The sequence below is a fragment of the Mollisia scopiformis genome (genome assembly GCF_001500285.1).
Source record: "Mollisia scopiformis unplaced genomic scaffold LY89scaffold_25, whole genome shotgun sequence".
NCBI lineage: Eukaryota > Fungi > Ascomycota > Leotiomycetes > Helotiales > Mollisiaceae > Mollisia > Mollisia scopiformis.
In genome coordinates, this window is record NW_017263605.1 from 1 (window position 1) to 20,638 (window position 20,638).

Sequence of the window (20,638 nt, forward strand, 5' to 3'; positions counted from 1 at the left end):
ACATTATCACGAGTGCTATGAGAAAGTACAGAATGCCAAAAATGCATGTCATTACTACTGTACAAATACAGTTCCTAGGACGGATTCCCAAAAGAACCTTTATACTGTCTAGATGCTTGATGTTCTAGAATGCAAGTGCTGCTTGCTATTTACAACAGCATACGTCGAGGATCCTCGATGTATTCCTTGACCTTAACCAAAAACTGTACAGCCTCCCTGCCGTCTAGAAGACGATGGTCATAGGTGAGGGCCAAGTACATCATCGGTCGAATCACAATTTGCCCATTCACAACGACTGGCTTATCCTTGATAGCATGTAACCCAAGGACGGCAGTTTGTGGTAAATTGATGATAGGAGTGCCCATCAACGACCCAAAGACGCCACCGTTACTGATCGTGAAGGTACCACCAGCCATGTCCTCAATGGTAAGTTTGCTGTCACGAGCCTGAAACTGTTAGCATATTTAGCAGACGTAGGCTAGGAAACTTGCCTTCTTGCCTAGATCCGCAATAGATTTTTCAATTCCAATCAGGTCCATAGCCTCAGTGTTGCGTACTACGGGAGTCACCAAACCCTTCTCGGTAGCGACAGCAACACTGATGTCTACGTAATCACGGTACACAATAGTATCACCTCCGTTCGGCCCCTCGATAGAAGCATTCACGGCGGGGATATCTCTCATGGCAAGTACGGAGGCACGTGAGAAGGCACTCATGAACCCAAGCTTTACGCCAGTCTTCTTGAGAACGTCATCCTTGTACAACTTCCGGAATTCCATGAGCGAAGACATATCGACCTCATTGAAGGTTGTGAGAGAGGCTGCGGTATTTTGAGATTGCTTCAGACGCTCGGCAATGCGTAGGCGCATGCGATTCATCTTGACCTGTGCCGGCTGTTAGTGAAGTGAGTGGAATATGGAGATTAGCACATACACGGCGCTCTGCACGGCTTCCCAATGTAGGTGTAGAGCTTGGTTTCGACTCTGTCTTCTTTGGCTCGGATTGCTTCGGAGGAGTTTCTTTCTTGGGTTCTGGCTTCTTCTCCTGAGGTGGAGGAGCTGGACTTGAGTCATCTTTTGATTTTGACTCGTCCTTCTTTGATGGTTCTGGATCCGAGGAAGTTGGTTGCTCTTTTGAAGCAGCATCCTTAGGTTCCGCGCCTCCCTTCTCCTTCTCTCCTCCTTCGGGGGCACCACCAAGCTCAATGCGAACCAGATCCTGACCAACGGTGACCGTGTCTTCCTCGTTTGCCAGAAACTCCTTGATTGTACCAGCCTCAGGTGCATTGACAGCTACATCGATCTGAATGCAAAAGTATTAGCCCCGTTCGTAGCAACGCGACACGATAGACCGACCTTGTCCGTCTCAATGGTTGCAATTTCTTCATCCTGCTCAACATAATCACCAATTTGCTTCGACCATTGTTTTAATGTTCCCTCAGAGATAGATTCTGCCATCTCTGGCACCTTCACGATCTTGTCCGCATAGGTGCGGAACTGCTGCGCTACAGCTGGAAAAGGGTATCGTAATTGAGGAGTTCGATGAGCCCGCAGAAAGCGCGACGCAACTAGGACTCTTCTCGAGAGCATCCTGAGAAAGAATTGAGAGGCAGAGAGAAAGGGAGGAGAAATTGATGAAGAAAGAGTGAAAAATCAAGCTGCGGCAAAAACAACAGGTATTCCTGGAGCTGCATCCGAGATTCTTTGGCAGCCTCACTCGAAGCGAGCCGACGCTAGTGCATGCTTCTCCGACATCTCGCGACCACACCGAGCTCCATACCTTCACTTATCCCACCCCAAGTCGAAAGAAGCAGCTCCGTGGTGGCATAACAGGCTCTCGATGAAATAGAACTAGTAGTGTACCGCCTCCCGGAAGACAATTGATCTAGACACGGTGCTGAAGCTGGATACGATGTCTACGAAGCAAGCTGTCTCGCAAGTCCCTCCCTGCCGCTGAAGGAGTAATATCTATCTAACGCATTTCAGATCCCTCTATCGACGCTCTCTGAAGCTTGCCCTCGACTGGTCTGTACACCGTCATCTATGGAGGGGTCAGGCTATGTACATTCGGTCGTTGTTCGAAGCGAATAAGCACATTCGAGATCCACGACAACAAAGGGTAGAGATCCTTGGATATGGCCAGCAAGACTTGTGCTGATTACAGGAATTCAGGCATTATTTCAAGAAGCTGAAGATTTACTCGAGAAGTGGAAGCACCCTGATCCATACCACGCGCCCACTGCTCCCGGAGGTTTGTCATTCTACACCACGGCTCGCTCTGCCTCCATGGAAGTAATGCTGATGAGATATAAAATCACAGGATCCAAGTTCGAACGAAATCTTCCAGCACCAATTCTTGACCGTAGGTTCCATCTGCAGAATGTCATTGAAATACTTACTGACACTGTCGCCAGCACCGCCTCATATTCAGATGTGATGGAAGCACCGAGAGGAAGGATGACTGAATGGTAGATGTCTGTACATAGCAAAGGAATGCAAATATCCTGGTCATTGATTCTGTTTTGTGCAGACTTATGTCTCACATTTGGCTGCTATGTGCTATTGCTCAAGTTACTATCTTGCTACCATTATTATCAAGAGCGACATTTTGAGCAGAGCTGCTCGAGTAGTAGCTCTAATCGTTCCGAATTTTCGCGGGCTGCCCAAGCGCCAAAATCTGCCTCGTTTTGGAGTTGCCAACTCAAACACTTTTGACTTGGGGGAAAGCTGCAGCTGGTTTGAACTGCTTCACGTGTTCAGTAAATTGCAAGCGTTGAAGAATCGACCAGAGTAATAATGTCAATGTGACATATCTTGAAGACGCAGAAACATTGAATCAAGGTCTTGACGATTGAAAAATTAATCGATCCTGTCATGACATCATGTGAGAGAAGTCACCAAAAGCGCGGGGGGAAGATGTTGTGGTTTATCGGTTTCTCATAAGATTGTTCTCAGTAAGCAATCCTCATCCATTGCCATGGATTTTAATGTACAACCAGAACGCGAAGAAAAAAAAAGAAGCAGCCGTGACCCAGACCCAGACGACACCCCATTATCATGAAATAACCCATCAGAAAAACCAGCCCAAGGAAACAAAGATCTATAGCTCTTGGCTGGCAGTCTTTCCACCCTTGGCAGTCTTCTTTGGCAGGAGGTCTGAATCGCAATTAGTATTTGTATCAAGACTGCGGAGAACCAACTTACTTTGGTGGATGTTGGGCAAGACACCACCTTGTGCGATCGTGACGTGTCCCAGAAGCTTGTTCAACTCCTCATCGTTGCGGATGGCAAGTTGGAGATGACGGGGGATGATACGGGTCTTCTTGTTGTCGCGGGCGGCGTTACCAGCCAACTCGAGGATTTCGGCAGCGAGGTACTCGAGAACGGCAGCGAGGTAGACGGGAGCACCTGAAAGACGCGTTAGAATTCGGTCGAGACGCGTCGCAAAATAAGAACTTACCAGCACCAACACGTTGAGCGTAGTTACCCTTTCGGAGAAGACGGTGGACACGACCAACTGGGAATGCGAGACCGGCCTTGGATGAACGGCTTTGAAGAAGTTAGTAATGTATTCAAGATTAAATGATTTCAGAACACAATGCGAAAGTTCGAAGCGGATGGACGAGGATGGAAAAAAAGACGCGTCAAATAAGTCGCGATGATCAGGTAAACAAGAGTAGAAAGAGCAAACTCACGATTGCGCGTTCTTGGAGCCGCTGGCTGCCTTTCCTCCTGATTTGCCTCCAGTCATTTTGATGGATTTGGTTGATGAAAGTAGATGAGTTTATTGAAGTGGTTGAATTGATGGAGATGGACGTGAAGTCGACGATGTGGTATGCTGGGTGGTGTTGAGAAAAGTTGAAAGCGACGACTTTGGGGGGGGAAAGAAGCATTTATACTCTTGCCGAAATATTATGTGATTGCGCTAGCTCTCAGCCATTCTCGGCCAAGCGCGCTTGCTTTTTGGGCCAAAGCACAGAGAGAGCATCAGAGATTAGGCCAGCCAATCATATTGCAGACACCCGCTCTGACTCCGAATCAACACGCTAGCTCCGTCACTATAAGTTGAATCGATTTCCCATTTTCCCCAAACTTTCTCTCCTTCATCAACTATCCGCCACAACGCCACGTCCAACTTCACGTCAATTACTTTCATCAACTTCACCCAAACACCTTTACGACTTTCACGTCAATAACTTCCAAACTTCATCAAAATGCCTCCCAAAGCCGCCGCAGAGAAGAAGCCCGCCTCCAAGGCACCTGCTTCCAAGGCTCCCGCTGAGAAGAAGGAAGCTGGCAAGAAGACCGCCGCGACTGGTGACAAGAAGAAGCGCACCAAGACGCGCAAGGAGACCTACTCTTCCTACATCTACAAAGGTACGAAACCCATCTTCATTCTCAGTCGCGTCGGATTTGGTGGAGCTTGGCGCGTCCACAACATTGCGATACCGCATCCAATGGACCCAGCCTTCCTTCCATCAACTTCAGGACGCGTTTCCATTCCAAAACATCGACTAACATTTTATCACAGTCCTCAAGCAAGTTCACCCAGACACTGGTATCTCCAACCGCGCCATGTCCATCTTGAACTCCTTCGTCAATGGTAGGCGCGTCCACAATCAGAACACACGCGAAACATACTGATAGCATAAATAGACATCTTCGAGCGCGTCGCCACCGAAGCCTCCAAGCTTGCCGCATATAACAAGAAGTCCACCATCTCATCCCGAGAGATTCAAACCTCGTAAGTCACGCCACATGCTCTCATGGACCGCGCTAATGGATTGCAGTGTCCGACTCATCCTCCCCGGCGAACTTGCCAAGCACGCTGTCTCGGAAGGTACCAAGGCTGTCACCAAGTACTCTTCGTCAACGAAATAGATGCTTTTCTCTCTGGGTTTTTATGGGATATCTGATCTGCTTTGACTTTGGGTCATCTGGATGGATGATGGGGTCTGAGTAGTTTGGGATCTTTGGGTCTCTTTAATGCGTTATGGATGGTCTGCTTTTTACGGGGGCATATGTCTTCACGGTCTGCTTTCGGGGTACGTGGCTGTACAATAAGTCTTCGGATAGGGAATTCGAGAAGACATCAATTGAAACATGAACATCAAACAACTTCTGGCTTCTCATGTGAATTTGGCATCTTGCACCTTCAATAAACTTCTGCGGCGATAACGCGTTTGACACGTCTGCAACACATTGGCAATCAAGTTCATATGATCTTTGCAGATTGAGTATTTTCATACATTTGGCTTCTACAGGGTTTCAGAACTCCAGGAGATGCTGCGTATCCGGTAAAAACGACGCCAAGCAATTTAAGATACATAGGATCCACGACATGAACTGACCCAGCATGTTAACCCAAACCGGCCTTGGTTGTTTTGACAACATGGGAGACTGGCTGCAGAATACCCTTATTGTTCAGAGCACCAAGAGCCGTACCTGAGCTCCAACCCATCTTCTCGAGCATAGCGCGACCTCTGTTTCCGGCCCCCAATTCAGGTGCAGAGCCACCGACAATATCACCATCTCTATAACTGACAGCACCACTATTGAATCCGCCTCCACGAGCCCGTTTCACACCAGAGCTCCTGCTGCTCACGTCCATTCGTGGGAGGTAGCGACGAGTCAAACGAGCTTCAGCTGCGTTGTATGCATGCTCTGCAAACGCTGTTGTTCGTGCGGTCTTGTACAAGATAGGGAAGCGAGTGGTGCCGTTTCCTGCCGACTTTGATTTCAGCTGGAGAGCAATGGCTAATTCATGAACTGCTTTGCGATTTGCTTTGTCCATCGGTGGTAGAGACAGTCTATAAAGATTAGCCTTGTTATAGTGATTTGGAGACCATGCATACGTTATATTATTTCCCATCAAGAATTTCTTGATCTCCTCTCTCACAGCGAGAAGGTCCATCCCTTCCTTGTACTTCTGCTTGAGATCAGGCTTGCCACTCTTGCTCCCAAGTAGACCTTGAGCGCGTAGCTCCTCTCGTTCTTGCTTCCTGTCTTTCTTCTTTAAGCGATCATTCTCCCAGGCCATCTCCATTGATGCCTCGAGCTCAGAATCTGATATAGCAGGAACAAATTTGCCTTTGCGGCCCTTTGGTCTTTTCTTCAGACTGGGACGATCGAAGTCCATGACATCAAAACCATCAAAAGCATCAGCCATCATAGTTGCGGAAGGAAATTCGCCCTTGGGCCGTTTGGATCCACGACCTCTACCAGCACTCTTCTTCGAGGAGAGCATGACCGGACTGAACGTGTTTGAAAAGGTGGGGATGTCGTCGTCGTCGTCTCCATCGTCCTCATCGTCGTCATCGAAAAGTATCAGCTTACTAGAACCCATGCCCAATTCTTCTTGCTTGGCTAGAAGTCTTGCAATCTTCTCGTCACTCATTCTCTCAATCTTTTGCAGCAACAGATCTTCATCATCTGCAAGGTCGTCACCGTCCTCATCGTCAATGTCAAGGTCGTCAGAATCGCCACTATCCTCTTCAGTAGCACCTGTGAACTCAGCCACAAGCTTTTCTTCTGCCTCGAAAGTTTCAATATGTGACAATGCGTTCACACTCGTGAGGGTGGTAGTCGGAACCCATCTAGCTTCATCCACAGTCTGGTCTTGCCACACGACGAGGTATTGAACGCCAGATTCTCGGTCTCTTTTAGACAAGATCTGCTGTACATCTCCCATGACTCCATCAGAAGTGCTCAGGTCATCGAAGTCACAAATGTCGGCACGATCCCAATCGCCATGAAGCACCGACTCTGATTTCTGAATAGGTTCTCCCGACGAGGCTTCAGTATCCTGCCACACCTCGTCTTCTGTCCCACCCAATTCGCGTTGAGCGAAGGACTTGGGGACCCGGTCATCCTTGTCAATATTTGCAATGTAGTCTGCAATTAGAGCCGCTTCTTCGGAGTCTTCTGAACGCGAATGATTACGACGACCTCGACGTTGATGCTTCGGACGAACATCCTTTATGGATGAGCTGCTGGCCATATTTGGTAGTACAGGAGGAGTAGCACCGTGACGGAGAACCTCTTCCAACATTTCCTCCCGCTTGTGTATTTCGTCTTCTACCCTTCGGATTTTCTGTTCAATAGGATCTGCGACCGTCCTTGGGGCGCTGGAAACTCTTGATATGCCTCGGCCCTGTCGATCTCTACCTGCATACAGGATGATTTCTTCGCTGGAGTTCGAGGGCACAGGAGATACAGAACGTAGTCGTGGTGGGGGTATCCCAGTTTGAACCGGCTCACTACCGTGCACATCGACGATGTAATTGAATTTTGAATCCTCTAATGGTGATTTGTCGTGTTGCTGGATTGGTCGATGGTCTGAACTCATCATCGTGTCCTCTACATGCTCGTTCTCCTCCTCCTCTTCAAACACCTCGATCTTGTCGAAGTCCTTGGGTGAATCGAGGGTCATCTCTGCAAGAGCAGCTTCTGTATCTTTGGGCTTCGTAGAATCGAGAGTTCCAGCGCTCACAAAGGTAACCTGTGAGTCCCGCAATCTCTGATCTGTATTCCAGAACGAATGGTGCCGTTCAGTATTTCGAGCTTCATCTTGTAGCGTGAAGCCTGGAATGAAATTAGTTGGATTCATTCGTGTGCACATGCTCGATAGAACCAAAGCTTACCATTATGATCTCTGCGTGGCGCAGCAGTATTGGAGAATGGTACAAAAGAGGTATCTAAACCTGGATTGCGTCGACCACCTCTTGTCCTGCCCGCGCCAGAGTTCCCTCTCTTCCCCCCCCTTTTCGTGCTCGGCATATTGCTGATCTAAATCAAACCATTGAGTTGATATCAAATGAATTGGATCAGGCCGGCCAAAGAAAGAATTGTCTTCTTCGGTGCAGTCAACAGCGGGGCAAAGGTGGCTGCGTTGCGTTGTCTCTGATTCAAATAATTCTGGTATGACGCTAGCATGTGTTTTGTTTGCTTATCGGCGATACCAGTACTGGGCAAGGAGCTCCAGCCACATTACTTTCCGACGCCTACATTTTCTCCTGTATATAACTCATCCATCTGCTGCTCATATCATGACTGTCAGAGGAGCCTGACAGTTTATTGGCATTGACATCATAGCCTGAGCACAGTGAATCGATAACTTTGTATGGCGGTCAGGTGCCAAGCGAATCTGGGTCATCCGCATCTGTCTCTCTCCTAGGCTTCGAACAGTCAACGAGTACAACCACCTTTTCGCCCGCAGAATTCAGACTCATTTTCTTCACACTATCACGCCCTATCTTCGGACTTGTCTTGAAATAAGTTACAGCGACAGTGACAGCTTCACGGTCTCAACAGCTGCCGTGAACGTTCCCCCACGTTCCCCGCCTTCAAGTATCCCAGCCTTGAGCTGATGATCCTCTCTTGCTCATAGGAAGGACTTACCATGGCTGCTCTGGATCTTGGCAAGTACAAGAAATTTGTACAATACTTCTACGATCCGGAACCGACAAACGTGCTGCAATCTCCAATATGGTGCTTGGGAAAAGAATACCGTGCGCCAGACAGATCATCAGCTGCGAAAGACATGCACTCTTCTGTTCCAAACGTCAAGTCTGCTCCCATCGGATCGAGTCGAGTACAACCTGTAACCCCACCCGACAGCACAGCTAGCAGTATCGACTCGAATCTAGCTTATGAGGACTCGGAGAACGAGCAGGGCGGACGATGGCCTTCGCCATTCCTGGACGACTTCGAAGCAAGAATATGGCTCACATACAGGTCAAACTTCCCGGCCATTCCCAAATCACAAGACCCGAAAGCGCAAGCCGCCATGAGCCTTCCGGTACGAATACGCAGCCAATTCGACAAGCCAGCCGGGTTCACGTCTGACACTGGATGGGGATGTATGATTCGCTCTGGACAGAGCTTGCTTGCAAATGCTCTTGTGATGGTTCGCTTGGGGAGAGGTAAGAGTGTCGTTTTATACTCTTTAAATGATGCATGGTTAACTTCGTCGGCAGATTGGAGACGTGGCTCATCCACCGCCGAAGAGCGTAAGATAATCTCCTTGTTCGCAGATTCGCCAAATGCCCCGTATTCGATACACAAATTTGTGGAACATGGAGCGACTGCCTGTGGGAAGCATCCTGGAGAGTGGTTTGGGCCATCGGCCACAGCACGCTGTATACAGTAAGATACCTATGCTGTAAATGAGTTGCTTGGCTGACCAAAATCAGGGCCTTGACAAATGATCACGAGTCTTCAGAACTCCGAGTCTATCTTACCGGCGATGGGGTAGAGGTATATGAGGATACGTTCATGAAGATCGCTAGACCTGACGGGGTGACTTTCAAGCCAACCCTCATCTTAGTGGGAACACGATTAGGGTTAGACAAAATCACGCCCGTGTATTGGGAAGCCTTGAAGGCTTCTTTACAGATGCCTCAGTCTATTGGTATAGCAGGGTACGTGATGTTCTTCTTTTTTGCATGCAATAAACTTATTTTAGCAGTGGTCAACCGTCATCATCTCACTATTTCATTGGCGTTCAAGGATCCTTTTTCTTCTACCTAGACCCTCACCAAACTCGACCAGCACTGCCATTACCAGCAAACATTGAGGACTACAGCCAGGAAGATTTAGATTCCTGCCATACCAGGAGGCTGAGACGGATACATGTGAAGGAAATGGATCCAAGTATGCTGATCGCCTTTCTGATACGTGATGAGAACGATTGGAAAGACTGGCGGAGGGCTGTACAAGAGGTTCAGGGAAAAGCCGTCATCCACGTTGCCGATCGAGAGCCTGCTCTCAGTACAGAGCGGGATGGAGCGATTGATGAAGTCGAGACCTTTGATGATGATGACGACGATGATACCATATTAGATGCTTAGGATGGATTTAGGTGCAATGGGTGTTGGTTGCATGTCTCAACTAGGCGTTGGGGTTGAAAAGGATATTGGTCTAGAATCGCTGTACTCGCACAGGCTCTCAAGCGGACTTGTTTAATGCAAATTCCGACACAACCTCTACGATAACTCCAGCAATAAAATCTAATGTCCCATAATCGCCCGATGTCCCCCAACTCCGCGCTATGTGGAAATCAACCCTATTAACAACATGTTCTGTCATGCAATAGTAGTCTCACCGCTTCCCCTTCTTTCCCTTGCTACCCTTTTGAATAGCCTGGGGGACAGGCTGGGCATGATCGAATTCTTTGATGTGATTGAAGAGCTTGGATTTCGAAAGGAAAGTCTCATTGCAAGCTGCACATTTGAACTGCGTTGTAGTTAGGATACAACTCTTTTATTGATATAATATACGTACCTCATTGAGATCTTGTGCAAGTTGCTCTTGCTTTGCTTTCTTCTTCGCTCTCTTTAACTTTGCTTTACCAAGGCGTTGGCTATCAACATCACTAGCTATGGGCGTAGCATCTGATGAGATGTCCACTTTAGTAGTTTCGTCTGAGAGGGTCCCGACAATTCGTTTTTCGACCTCCTTCCTAGAGGCATATTCATCGTCGGCTTCAGAAGAATCTGAGATTTCATTCGCAACAGGATCAACCTTCACGTCTGATCCCTGGTTTAAGTCGCTATTTCTGATCTCTGGAGAATGTCCTTCGAGATGATCTTCAATATCGTCTGAGACAGAAGTGGCACTTTCGCCTTCTACTACAATGCCCTTCGTGTCTAGGTCTAGCTCTTCGAAAGCAGAATCAGGTGCCGATGTATCCTGGGATGTTGTATTGAGGTCCAGGAGGTCGTTCTCTTTCCGCATCTCCCGTTGCAGTTGCTGCACTGCTTTGATATGCTTCTTGCTCTTTTCATGGGTCTCATATTGCCTTTCGCTCTTGAACGTCTTTCCACAAACTACACACTCAATATGCTCGACCTCTGATTCTTCAGACTCTGATGTTTCCTCGGCTTCAGGCTCTCGAGTCTGTGCCCAGTCCGGAACAACGTGTTTTTCAATCTTGGCTTGGTTAGCAGCTCGTGACTTTGCTGCTTGGGCTAAGGCAGCATCACGCAGTATCTTTTGTCGGTCTGCCTCCGTTTGCGAATTGGGTATGTATCTTGGATCCCTCTTCCTCACAAAGGTTACCAACGATCGAACAGCGTCGTTGAATTCTCGGATGCCCTCCTCTCGTAATCTCTTGTTCTCCTTCTCCACAAGTCTTCGGGTGGCCCTATCTGGTGCATCTGAAGCCCTGTACGCATCTCTCCACGAGAAGGTCTTCTTGGTCGAGAAATTGATCCAAACCCTGTAGAATGGCTTCACCACATCGTCGTAATCGTCTTCAGCGCTGCCAAAATCGGGATAGTCCACCGGTTCCAGACCCTCCCAGTCGCAGGCCGCATCTTCCTCCTTCGCCAGATTCGCGAATCTATCTCGTAGACTTCCATAGAATCCATTTGGTCCATCTGTGAAAGAAACACTTGAGTTGAACTTGCCAATCAAACGTACAATATCCGAAGCGCTGGTGACTCGAATATTATGCTCGTAACTTTCCTCATTCGTTCCATCGTCGCCTCGTAAAATGGACTCTCGATGTGAATCGTACCAAGCTCTTTCTTGGGGATCTGAGAGGACCTCATAGGCGGCGGAGACTTCTGCGAAACTCGCTGTAGCAGCTTCAACATTGCCATAGTTCCGGTCAGGGTGGAGTTCCAGGGCTTTTCTTCTATAGGCTTTCTTAACTCTGAGCACTGATCAGTCCCGGCACATTGTGTAGAATTGGAGGTTACTCTACTCGTCTTCTGAAGCACTGCGTTCAATACCTAGTACTTCATAGTAGCATCTTTTTACGCCCTCGCCGTTTTGCGAATTGCTGTCGCGACTCGAGGATTGCTGTGCACCCATCGTGGCAGCTGTTTCTTGCCATGGGCTGCTCACTTGGAAAATGTTGGCGGGGTTGAAATTTGTACTCTCTTACTCGACAATTTTCTGCGGGGTGGCGGGTCGCATGCATCCATGAACCTTGACCGCAGAGCAACATCTTTGCTGACTCACATCAGACTCATAACAGATCATGCATTCTCTATTCTAGACCATTATCAATGCTGGGTCTTGACAATCGCTTCTGAGAAGCTATTTTGAAGTTGACAGAAGAGTCATACCCCAAATTTGGTGGAGTATTAGATAATGTTCAAGACTTCGTGGGACAATATCAGTTGGATCCTATGAGGGATGAAGTGGTATACTACGGCTCAAAGTAGACCGTAAATTCCCCTCCATCTCCAAAACTCTGCTTTCCCATTCATATTGTCCCACAAACTCTGGAACAATGTTATCCGATATTTCAATTTCTACGATATTCTAATATGTGGTTTCGTGGAATGTATTTTAATTCTCCCATATTTGTTGGCCTCATTTCAGACTTTAATAACCATATCTGTAAGGAGACCGCTGCACAAAAAGATTGGGTGTTTTGGACCATTGTATTTCCATATGTCCGTCTCTTATAGTCCCAGAGGACGAGGGTTAATACTGGAGTGGCTTAGTAGGCTTTACACATCCAGCAAGTGACGGTCTAGGTCTCTTTCATCGGACAATGCAATGTCGATTTCTGCTCTGTGTTGCTGGGCTCGGGCACCCAGTGTCTGCTTCTTCTTTACCTTCCCTTGGATATTTGCCACCTTGCAACTTGCTTCAAGGCCCCAGAGACAAGCAAAGAAAGGAAACGAATTGATAACTGTTTAATGTTCTGCCAGCTTCGAGGATTTAAGGTGTTTTGACTGCAGTCTTTCAACCTGCTTCGGACATTCGCCAGTGCTCAATGTACCTTATACTGGTTATCTCTATACACTGTCGAGAGAGGAGGCTACTTGGCTACCTAGTGCCTTCAGTTCGGAGAACATCATCGTTTTAGGAACCTATAGATCCTGTTGGGATTTCCTACACTCATCGATAGTTATCCCCGTCACAACGCAAAGGTGGACTCTTGATGAGGTACCTAGGAACATTAGCATAATACTTTCGCACGGGGAAAAGGCGTCATGTGATGTCAAGATTTGCCATGGGGCAAAGAATCCTCGCTATTTGTAGTGTGCATGCCATTAGGTCATTTAATCTTTCTACTTCATCCCTTATTCTTCGTTGTTGTGCTGTTGGATAATGCAACTTGTAGCTCTGCTAAGATATCGTCATGAGCATGGCATCTTGTTGCTTTTGGAACAGCTGAGACTTGCTTATTGCTGCATTTAAGTCTCCATTCTTCCTTGCCATATGATTGTTTTATAATTATAACTTGCCGGCAATCATATATTACTACGCTAGGTGGCGAATAGAGTTCAAATTTTGCAACATATACCTAGAAGATCCACCGCACGGACGTATCATTGTTAGTCATTAGGTTGCACAATACAACGCGATTTGAGTCTCACTGTCATGCATAAGGAAAGTTTCATGCTAACCTGAAGTGGGTTCCGGAAATGGAGCACAAGGGACCTGGACAATGATTGCCGCGAGTTCAGCGTTTGAGGAGAGGTACATTCTGAATGTCCGGCAATCCCGGGGTATTTGAGCGGTGGTATATGTTGTGAAATAGTTCTGGCAATCCTGCCGAGAGCTAAATTGATGCGATGCAAAAGTGCTGTGACATGGGCATCTCTTTTTCCTAGCCTTGTCCCAACATACACAGAAGGAAGCATTTTCCATTCTACTTAAGACTTTCAAAACACAATCGTGTGAGAGACTCGACCGACCGATTTGTCTTCATCTCTACACATGAGATTATGAATTTGATTTTTGTTATTAAAATTCAGTTCAAGAAGTCATACTCTCTTGCTGTGTCTTTGTAGTCATGTACCGGATATAACTCTAGTGCTCGGATCCCTCCAATCTTTTCGTAGGAGGTCATCAAGATCTAAGACGGAAGTACTTAATGGTCATCGTGATCCAACAGGAGATAGGAGTCGATAGCTCACGCCTGAAGACAAGAACTCTTGGTGATCCAACACCAGATACTGCAATACAGTCTTAGTGTTCATGCCACGGATACATGCGGTCTCTTATGAAGTCGAACGATGAGAAAATGCCGATTTATTTCTTGGACACCGGTGGTGAAACCCGACTCGACTGAGTTTTCATGAGAAGATTCTATAGTATTGATCAGCTTGTTCCAAAACTCCTGGAATGTGGAGAAGGGTTTTGTACATCGTGGCTCCTAGAACAGGCATGCTTGAACTGCTATGTCTGTTTCTGAGAACTGAGGAAATGCTACATCGGCTCCGTTGCATTCGTTCAAAAATCTTGAGTCTGGAAGTAAAGACTCTTGGTGCCGATCTGATGGTCACTGTGTGGCAGTATTGGTAACGAAACGAATGAACGAGAAGAGAGGTCATTGGTGAGCGGTGGAATCGTGGATAATATACGAATGAATTGCAAGACGCAACCCAAGAGTACTATGTACCATTACACTGAAACTTCCATGCCAAGAGGAGTGCTCGGGGAAAATCACTATTGAGGCACTGATACCCGATATAATCCGAAGATGAACGTTGGGTCGTTGTCGATGTAGTGTGCTTTTCCCTTCGTTAAAAGCGAGAAAGGAAGAAAAGAAATGCTGATTCCACTTGGCAATGGCATATACTAAGAGATTCAAGACCACCTTACTATCCAGAGGGGATGTTGTGGGGCCTTGAGGATCGTTACTCGTGATAATCCCGTTTATGAGACTCATTTTCTGAAGCTTGATAGTGGCCGTTGTCAGGTTTTTGCTTTGGAGGAAAGAAATGCAAATTCTGAACATCCTAAATATTCTTGGCATGTCAAATTCTCCCAAGGACATTGAGATCCGAGTCTTTATATGAGATTGGCTTTCCGTTTCTTTATATACATGAGCCATAAGCCTTTAGAATGGCTTAATTCATCTTGTTGTCAAGGAATACTTATCATTGGCCTTTGGTTCGAGCATGTTTCTATTTTCATGACATACTGCTCTGTATATGCTCAATATACAACTTATTCATCTTCAACGAGGAGCTTGCTAGAAATTGCCTTACTAAACCAAAACTCTTCTTTAATCTTGTTAAAAATGATTTCGAACCTTGTGAACGCCGGCTTCGCTACGATCATCAGAAATTGGGTAAAATGAAATGCCGTTTCTCATGGCTACTGCGATAACTCAACGCTTCTAGCTCTAGAAAACCTGAATATCGCACTTTAGCCCGAAAGTCGGATTTCAAGATATGTCAATTCCCAATGGCTATCAAGTTGCTTTCGCACTGCATACATCTTGAAGAGCACAATCTGACAGGAACGTGCCGCGAGGAGTTAAACATTATGGATTAAGGTACAATTGGGTATCTCTGTGCCGGGTATACCAACTCGTCCGAAAACGACGATTCAACGCTGGGTATCAAAACGAAAAACAATGAAAAGTTCCCCCGTTCTGGATCCAGCTCGCTATCACATCACTACACACTTCTCTTCCGAAGGATGTTTGTAATGTATTCCTAGTGCCTCTCTCCCAGCTTCGGTCTCGATAGCGATCCGCTTTTCTCTTACCTCCTTCGGAAACCATAGCTCAAGATAACTGGACATATCGTTGTCGATATCATCTATATCACGTTAGAGGTTGCTCAGCGAGACGGAAAACGAAAACTTACCCTCCATAAGGTTCACGAGAACGTTCTCTCGACAAAGTGGGCATCGCTTTTTCTGCTTCTCAAGTTTCACTGCACATGAGCTGCAAAAAAGATGCTCACACTTCATCCTTACTGGTCGCCAGACAATGTCGCAGCATACTGGACAGGAGTAGTCCTCAATCTGAGGGACTAGTTTGACGATGTCCTGAGTGACCTGAGAACACAATGCCTTGGCCATCGATCCTGACATGATAGCATCCGATTGGATGAGCCGTGGAAATGTTTGGGAAGCGCCAAGGTGAGTACGTTTGTCAAATTCTAGAAAGTATTAGATCAGCTAGTAGGAGTTGGAAGACGGGGGCTCACTTTTGAGGATCTTGGAGATAGCCTTTTGGTTTAGCTCTTGGAATTTGAGGTTTCGCAACAACTCAATGTTAATGTTGACAAATTGGACGAGTGCCTGGCGACTCTCCGGTAGCGTGAACGTGTCTACGATCCCTCTCTTCACCACTTCATCTTGAAACCAGTTGAGCTGCTTCGCCGCAGTAGCACTATCTCGAGAACCATGGTCTTTCTCATGTGTCGAAAAGAAGACCGAGCCTTGAAGATAAATTTCGAAAAGTTGCCGCCACCTGTAGAGGTCGGTTTTCTTGTCTTTGTATTTTCCTTGCAAAGGCCTGAAATTGGTCAGCAGAATAACTAAGGTCGGGTGGGCTAGACGTACCGAGCTAGGCGGACGAGTTGAGAAGACAATGTGTTGATATTACTAGCTACAGCTTTCTGTTGCTCATTTTGAAGAGTATCGAGGTTAACGACATCGCCGTATAATATGTCGAAAAACTCGGTATCAAACGTTAGAGGTACTTCAACACGTTTGAACCCGGGTCTATCAAGGGATTTGCTTAGTCTACAGAACATGTTAGTCACTCCAGACAAGAAGAACAAGACAGATTACACCTCGCTCGAGTAAGGCGAAGAAATGCATCTGATGCCCAACAAGAAACCATAAAGACCGTGAGTTTAGCTACCGTGTTTGCAACTTAAAGAGAAATGAGAAGTGCTTGAGGATTGTGTAAGATGGGCATACCTTCTGTCTATGACTTGGGTGTCTAAACCAGGCATAGGTGGATTATGTTCATATTGTCCAGCATTGTTACTGCCGGGCTGGCTTCTGGCTAGATGTTCCAAGTATTCTCTAGTTTCAGGAGATAGGATTGCATCTACAGCACTTCCGCCTTCGACCTGGATGAAGAGAGTGAGTTTTGGAACCAGTTTGATTTTCCCTTTGATGAACATTAGCCTTAGATCCAAAAATGTCAATCACAGCCTCACATACCGTCAATTTCGTATTGGATCGCCACCCCACTTCCTCTACGATCAGTAGGATCATCGGATGGAGGGGCAAGTTGAGAAAGGGTTTGGCGATCTAAACCCAGACTCTCTAGCTCTAACTGAACCTGAGAAGAGGTAAGTCCATGATGGCCCGGAAGATGGATATCAGGAGTAGGACGAGTCGTCAACATGCGTATGAACGATGGTCGAGAAAGAACTTGGAGTATCAAACGCAAAATCACGGGGGAAATCGAACCTTTTTCAGCAACTTCTTCAATTTGGAATATGGTATAGCAGTAGCAATCCATCCTGGTGGAAACCCCTCCTTCTCCAGGGTTTCCTGCAATTCGTGGGCGAACTTCATGGTTGTGAATTATGTTGAAGAAGTAGAAAATCGAATCAGGCAAGTGCTCGCGTGACAGTTTTGTGTGGCACGGAAATCATAATTTGGTGGCTGCGTCAGAGGCGTCCGTGGCAAGGATCAGATGCAGTGTGACTGTGCTGCAGAATGAATGTCTTGAATGTGTCGAACGATCACATAATACGGTGGATGTTGATGGCAACAAGGCCGGACGAGGCATATATGAATTTGGTGGTGGTACTCCTACTTCCTACTATATTACTACTAGTCACCAGCACCACACGAAAGAAGAGGACAGGGCGGGCTAGGCAGGGCCGGTGGCGTGGATCATGGAGATTTAAGTTCACGATGGGATGGCTGATGGCTCGTTCGTCTGTTGTGTCAACGGTGAAAATTTCCCTGCCAAGGGTTCAAGCTTTTCCCAACCTGAAGGAACGGTAAGTACCGGCGAGGGTCCGCTTGGTCTCGCCAATCTCGTGCCCGGGGACCATTCACAACAGCCATATCGATCATGCATTTTTCTGGTTGGTCGATGGTGCACTTCCCCAGGAAAATCAAAGAGGGCGAGAGCAGGGAAGAGCACGCAAGAGCACAGAGCGGAACTTTGTCCGGCCCAGCGCTGACTCAAGTTCGTGCTCGTCGTGTCCAGTGAGATGTCGGTAAAAAGCGGGAATGTGAATTTTCGAGGGTTCGAGAAGGGTAATCCACGGCAACGGTTCCGACGCGGCGAAGTATTGTAACTGTCTGTATAGTACCTATCTGCTTCTGCATCCGACTCCTACTTTCGATGCTCTTTGCGGCCTCGGCTATCTGGTACCATACATGGCAGCTGTTTCTAGGCAATTCAAGCTTGATAACGAGGAGTCTGTTCTGGCTTGGGTACTCGAGTGATTTGAGAATGCATGGTCTAATTTTGATCAAGCACTTTCAGACTGCGAGGTGCCCGTCCCAAGAAAAAACTTGAGAGGAAGAGTCCTTCTTTGATTGTTCTCTCACTCGGCCCGGGCCTAGTATATCATCTTGTTTTGCTTAGATTGCCTGCGAGCATTTGGATATCATCTACTGCCCGCTAAAACTGTGGATTGTGCTTCAACAACTCACAGCTTAGGATACTACCTTTAGCAGAAAACTTATCCTGTAACTCAGATAACAGTTTCCTATCAGAAATACCTCCTCACAACCAAGATGACTTCCGCAATCCGTGAATGGAACTCTTGCACTCCTGTCTTCGAAGAAGTGAACAATCACGTGCTTCTCGGTATCGATAAGCCGCCCCACTTCTTGACGATGAGATTCCTCGACTCCAACGCCACTCTTCTGAAATCTTGCGGGCTTCTTGCAGAGTAGCACAATTACTTGCAAACCCCTTCGAAAACCTCTTACAATGTACGAAATACTATCACAATCGAAGCAACGGTCACTCCTCACCGACCTCCCAGACGAAGTTCTGCAGCAGATTACCTACTACTGTTCTGCGAACGATGTGCTCTTGAACATTCAACGACTTTCGAAACGATTTGGCAGGTTGGCCAGCGAGCCATTGCTTTGGCGACATCATTGTAAAGTAGAGTTCAAGTACTGGGATTCACAACACGCGATTAAAGCGAAGTTTTTGGGCAATGCTGTGGATGTTGATTGGAAGGCGCTCTACACATATCGAAGGGAAATAGACGCACAAACCACTCGACTACTCAATGGCATTCTCGAGGCACAGGTCGATCGAATATCCAAATTTAGATCCATCTCGAGTTTTGGTTATGATGCAAAAGACACTTTGGTGCGGCATTGCCATGCGCACGAGGACACTCAAGATGTTCTTGCAAGAAGGTTAGTTGTTTTGAATGTATGCAGACGCAGCTTTAACTTTGCTCTAGATACTATGCCAGCGCTGTTCTAGATCACGTCCACCGTTCGAAAGCATTAGATTTATGGAGGAGGGTTCTGCACGGAGAAGATGTCCCCATCGAGAAAGCTCTAGGCGCCTTTGATCTATTCGTCCTGCATGACCACTATGGCGACCTTACAGAGGTATGTCTTAATCAAGATTCAGGAATAGGATCCAATTGACTTTCCCATAGATCTCGGATTTATTTGACAACCTCCTTAAACACCTCCGTCAAGAGCACCCCGGTATTGACGATTTACCACCCCGGCAAAAAGCTCTCACAGCGTTGAGGTTCTTACGCAAAAACAACTTCGTGGGTCTCTCCTCGGAGCTCGCATATAGAGATTTACAGAACAACTTTATTGGAATTGCATTACAAGACCAAGACCATCCATCATTACCGCTTATCTCAGTTGCGATATTTTGCGCTGTGGCCCAGAGACTAGGGCTCGATGCAAAGTGCTGTGGAATACCGAATCATGTCCATGCCATGATAATCCCTGCCCACGGAGAGTCGCTCGATGACAGACCATTGAGGGAAGGAGAAGCTCAAGCAGAACCGATGTACCTGGATCCTTACGGCTTTGATGACGAAATTCCGCCACAAGCGCTTCGCATTATTCTGACTCAATATGGTCTCCGGCCACATCAGTTTACTGAGTTCATGACAGATACTGACAATGCTAACATAATACTTCGCACTTCGAGGAACATCCTGGCCACCGTTCAGGAGTTTAGAGCTCAAGGAACTGGTGCCACGAACACAGGTCACCCGACTATACGACTTCATGCGAATCCATTCGCAGATCTGGATAATGCTTTCTATTCCGCTTTATGGGCCAATTACATGTTCGGGAATCCTGCTCGACCATCGGAAATGACCACTCAACGGCAATTTATACCCTTCATTTTGGAGCGTTTTGAACGCCTGTATCCTATGGATGCGTCACTGATAGAGGAGTACATAGTGCCTCAGTATGGTATTACAGACCACACCTCGGAGAATTGGGAACTTCGAGAAGCACTTCGCGTTGTTCGAGTTGCAGATCAGACTCCAAAGCAGCGTCGACTTCGAGATACCCAGGCAGCTCGTGAAGGCGTCAAGTACAAGGTTGGCCAAGTATTTCGTCACAGACGTTACGCTTATATGGGAGTAATTACTGGTTGGGACATGGAATGTGGGATGACTTCTGCTTGGATTGCTCATAATAATGTCGACTCACTATCTCGCGGTAGGCAACAGAGCTTCTACCATGCACTGTAAGTTCTACGCCCTTGCCCAATACAGACTACAGCTTACCAACAGAACATCCAGAGTTGAAGACACAAGTATTCGCTATGTGGCTGAGGAGAACATCGAAGTCATTGAGCCTGATGTGCCGGTATCGTTGATGAGCTTGGCAGGGAAGTTCTTTAAGCGCTGGGATAAGGAGAACCGAGTTTTTGTGTCAAATATTCAAGATGAATACCCTGAGGACTAATAGTTGACCAATGATTCAAATCAGTTCTTCAC

At 47.0% G+C, this 20,638-nt stretch overlaps 10 protein-coding genes across 10 annotated transcripts; 4 read left to right on the forward strand and 6 right to left on the reverse strand.

The window, feature by feature from the left end:
- Positions 1-17: 17 nt before the first annotated feature.
- LY89DRAFT_655245 (dihydrolipoamide succinyltransferase) lies at positions 18-1,675 on the reverse strand. Its single transcript, XM_018212336.1, has 4 exons — positions 1,356-1,675; positions 934-1,302; positions 492-884; positions 18-446 (listed from the first exon to the last, which is right to left on the reverse strand). Exons 1-4 carry the CDS (start codon positions 1,587-1,589, stop codon positions 150-152), a joined length of 1,293 nt encoding a protein of 430 aa, XP_018064943.1. The 5' UTR covers positions 1,590-1,675; the 3' UTR covers positions 18-149.
- Positions 1,676-1,813: 138 nt separating this feature from the next.
- LY89DRAFT_689254 (uncharacterized protein) lies at positions 1,814-2,507 on the forward strand. Its single transcript, XM_018215875.1, has 5 exons — positions 1,814-1,934; positions 1,986-2,118; positions 2,172-2,250; positions 2,320-2,361; positions 2,414-2,507. The coding sequence occupies exons 1-5, from the start codon at positions 1,912-1,914 to the stop codon at positions 2,434-2,436; spliced, it is 300 nt and encodes a 99-aa protein (XP_018064944.1). The 5' UTR covers positions 1,814-1,911; the 3' UTR covers positions 2,437-2,507.
- A 500-nt stretch (positions 2,508-3,007) lies between these two features.
- Positions 3,008-3,815, reverse strand: LY89DRAFT_689256 (histone-fold-containing protein). The gene is made up of 4 exons (XM_018215876.1): positions 3,695-3,815; positions 3,460-3,548; positions 3,204-3,407; positions 3,008-3,155 (listed from the first exon to the last, which is right to left on the reverse strand). Exons 1-4 carry the CDS (start codon positions 3,748-3,750, stop codon positions 3,100-3,102), a joined length of 405 nt encoding a protein of 134 aa, XP_018064945.1. The 5' UTR covers positions 3,751-3,815; the 3' UTR covers positions 3,008-3,099.
- A 398-nt stretch (positions 3,816-4,213) lies between these two features.
- Positions 4,214-4,919, forward strand: LY89DRAFT_655253 (histone-fold-containing protein; the record flags this gene model as incomplete). The annotated part of the gene is made up of 4 exons (XM_018212337.1): positions 4,214-4,376; positions 4,531-4,602; positions 4,656-4,743; positions 4,790-4,919. The coding sequence occupies 4 exons, from the start codon at positions 4,214-4,216 to the stop codon at positions 4,878-4,880; spliced, it is 414 nt and encodes a 137-aa protein (XP_018064946.1). The 3' UTR covers positions 4,881-4,919.
- Positions 4,920-5,358: 439 nt separating this feature from the next.
- Positions 5,359-7,778, reverse strand: LY89DRAFT_739596 (uncharacterized protein; the record flags this gene model as incomplete). The annotated part of the gene is made up of 3 exons (XM_018220484.1): positions 5,359-5,809; positions 5,855-7,583; positions 7,643-7,778. 3 exons carry the CDS (start codon positions 7,776-7,778, stop codon positions 5,359-5,361), a joined length of 2,316 nt encoding a protein of 771 aa, XP_018064947.1.
- A 214-nt stretch (positions 7,779-7,992) lies between these two features.
- Positions 7,993-10,210, forward strand: LY89DRAFT_710424 (putative cysteine protease atg4). Its single transcript, XM_018217827.1, has 4 exons — positions 7,993-8,923; positions 8,978-9,146; positions 9,194-9,421; positions 9,469-10,210. The coding sequence occupies exons 1-4, from the start codon at positions 8,401-8,403 to the stop codon at positions 9,848-9,850; spliced, it is 1,302 nt and encodes a 433-aa protein (XP_018064948.1). The 5' UTR covers positions 7,993-8,400; the 3' UTR covers positions 9,851-10,210.
- On the reverse strand, positions 9,901-11,871 carry LY89DRAFT_710425 (DnaJ-domain-containing protein). Its single transcript, XM_018217828.1, has 3 exons — positions 11,710-11,871; positions 10,284-11,658; positions 9,901-10,235 (listed from the first exon to the last, which is right to left on the reverse strand). The coding sequence occupies exons 1-3, from the start codon at positions 11,817-11,819 to the stop codon at positions 10,101-10,103; spliced, it is 1,620 nt and encodes a 539-aa protein (XP_018064949.1). The 5' UTR covers positions 11,820-11,871; the 3' UTR covers positions 9,901-10,100.
- A 3,354-nt stretch (positions 11,872-15,225) lies between these two features.
- Positions 15,226-16,606, reverse strand: LY89DRAFT_244451 (uncharacterized protein). The gene is made up of 4 exons (XM_018206145.1): positions 16,272-16,606; positions 15,914-16,224; positions 15,569-15,865; positions 15,226-15,520 (listed from the first exon to the last, which is right to left on the reverse strand). Exons 1-4 carry the CDS (start codon positions 16,463-16,465, stop codon positions 15,369-15,371), a joined length of 954 nt encoding a protein of 317 aa, XP_018064950.1. The 5' UTR covers positions 16,466-16,606; the 3' UTR covers positions 15,226-15,368.
- LY89DRAFT_244509 (uncharacterized protein) lies at positions 16,249-17,418 on the reverse strand. The gene is made up of 4 exons (XM_018206146.1): positions 17,136-17,418; positions 16,884-17,004; positions 16,635-16,830; positions 16,249-16,532 (listed from the first exon to the last, which is right to left on the reverse strand). Exons 1-4 carry the CDS (start codon positions 17,241-17,243, stop codon positions 16,499-16,501), a joined length of 459 nt encoding a protein of 152 aa, XP_018064951.1. The 5' UTR covers positions 17,244-17,418; the 3' UTR covers positions 16,249-16,498.
- Positions 17,419-18,624: 1,206 nt separating this feature from the next.
- LY89DRAFT_595603 (YccV-like-domain-containing protein) lies at positions 18,625-20,606 on the forward strand (the record flags this gene model as incomplete). Its single annotated transcript, XM_018209871.1, has 4 exons — positions 18,625-19,067; positions 19,115-19,268; positions 19,319-20,385; positions 20,441-20,606. The coding sequence occupies 4 exons, from the start codon at positions 18,625-18,627 to the stop codon at positions 20,604-20,606; spliced, it is 1,830 nt and encodes a 609-aa protein (XP_018064952.1).
- Positions 20,607-20,638: the final 32 nt, after the last annotated feature.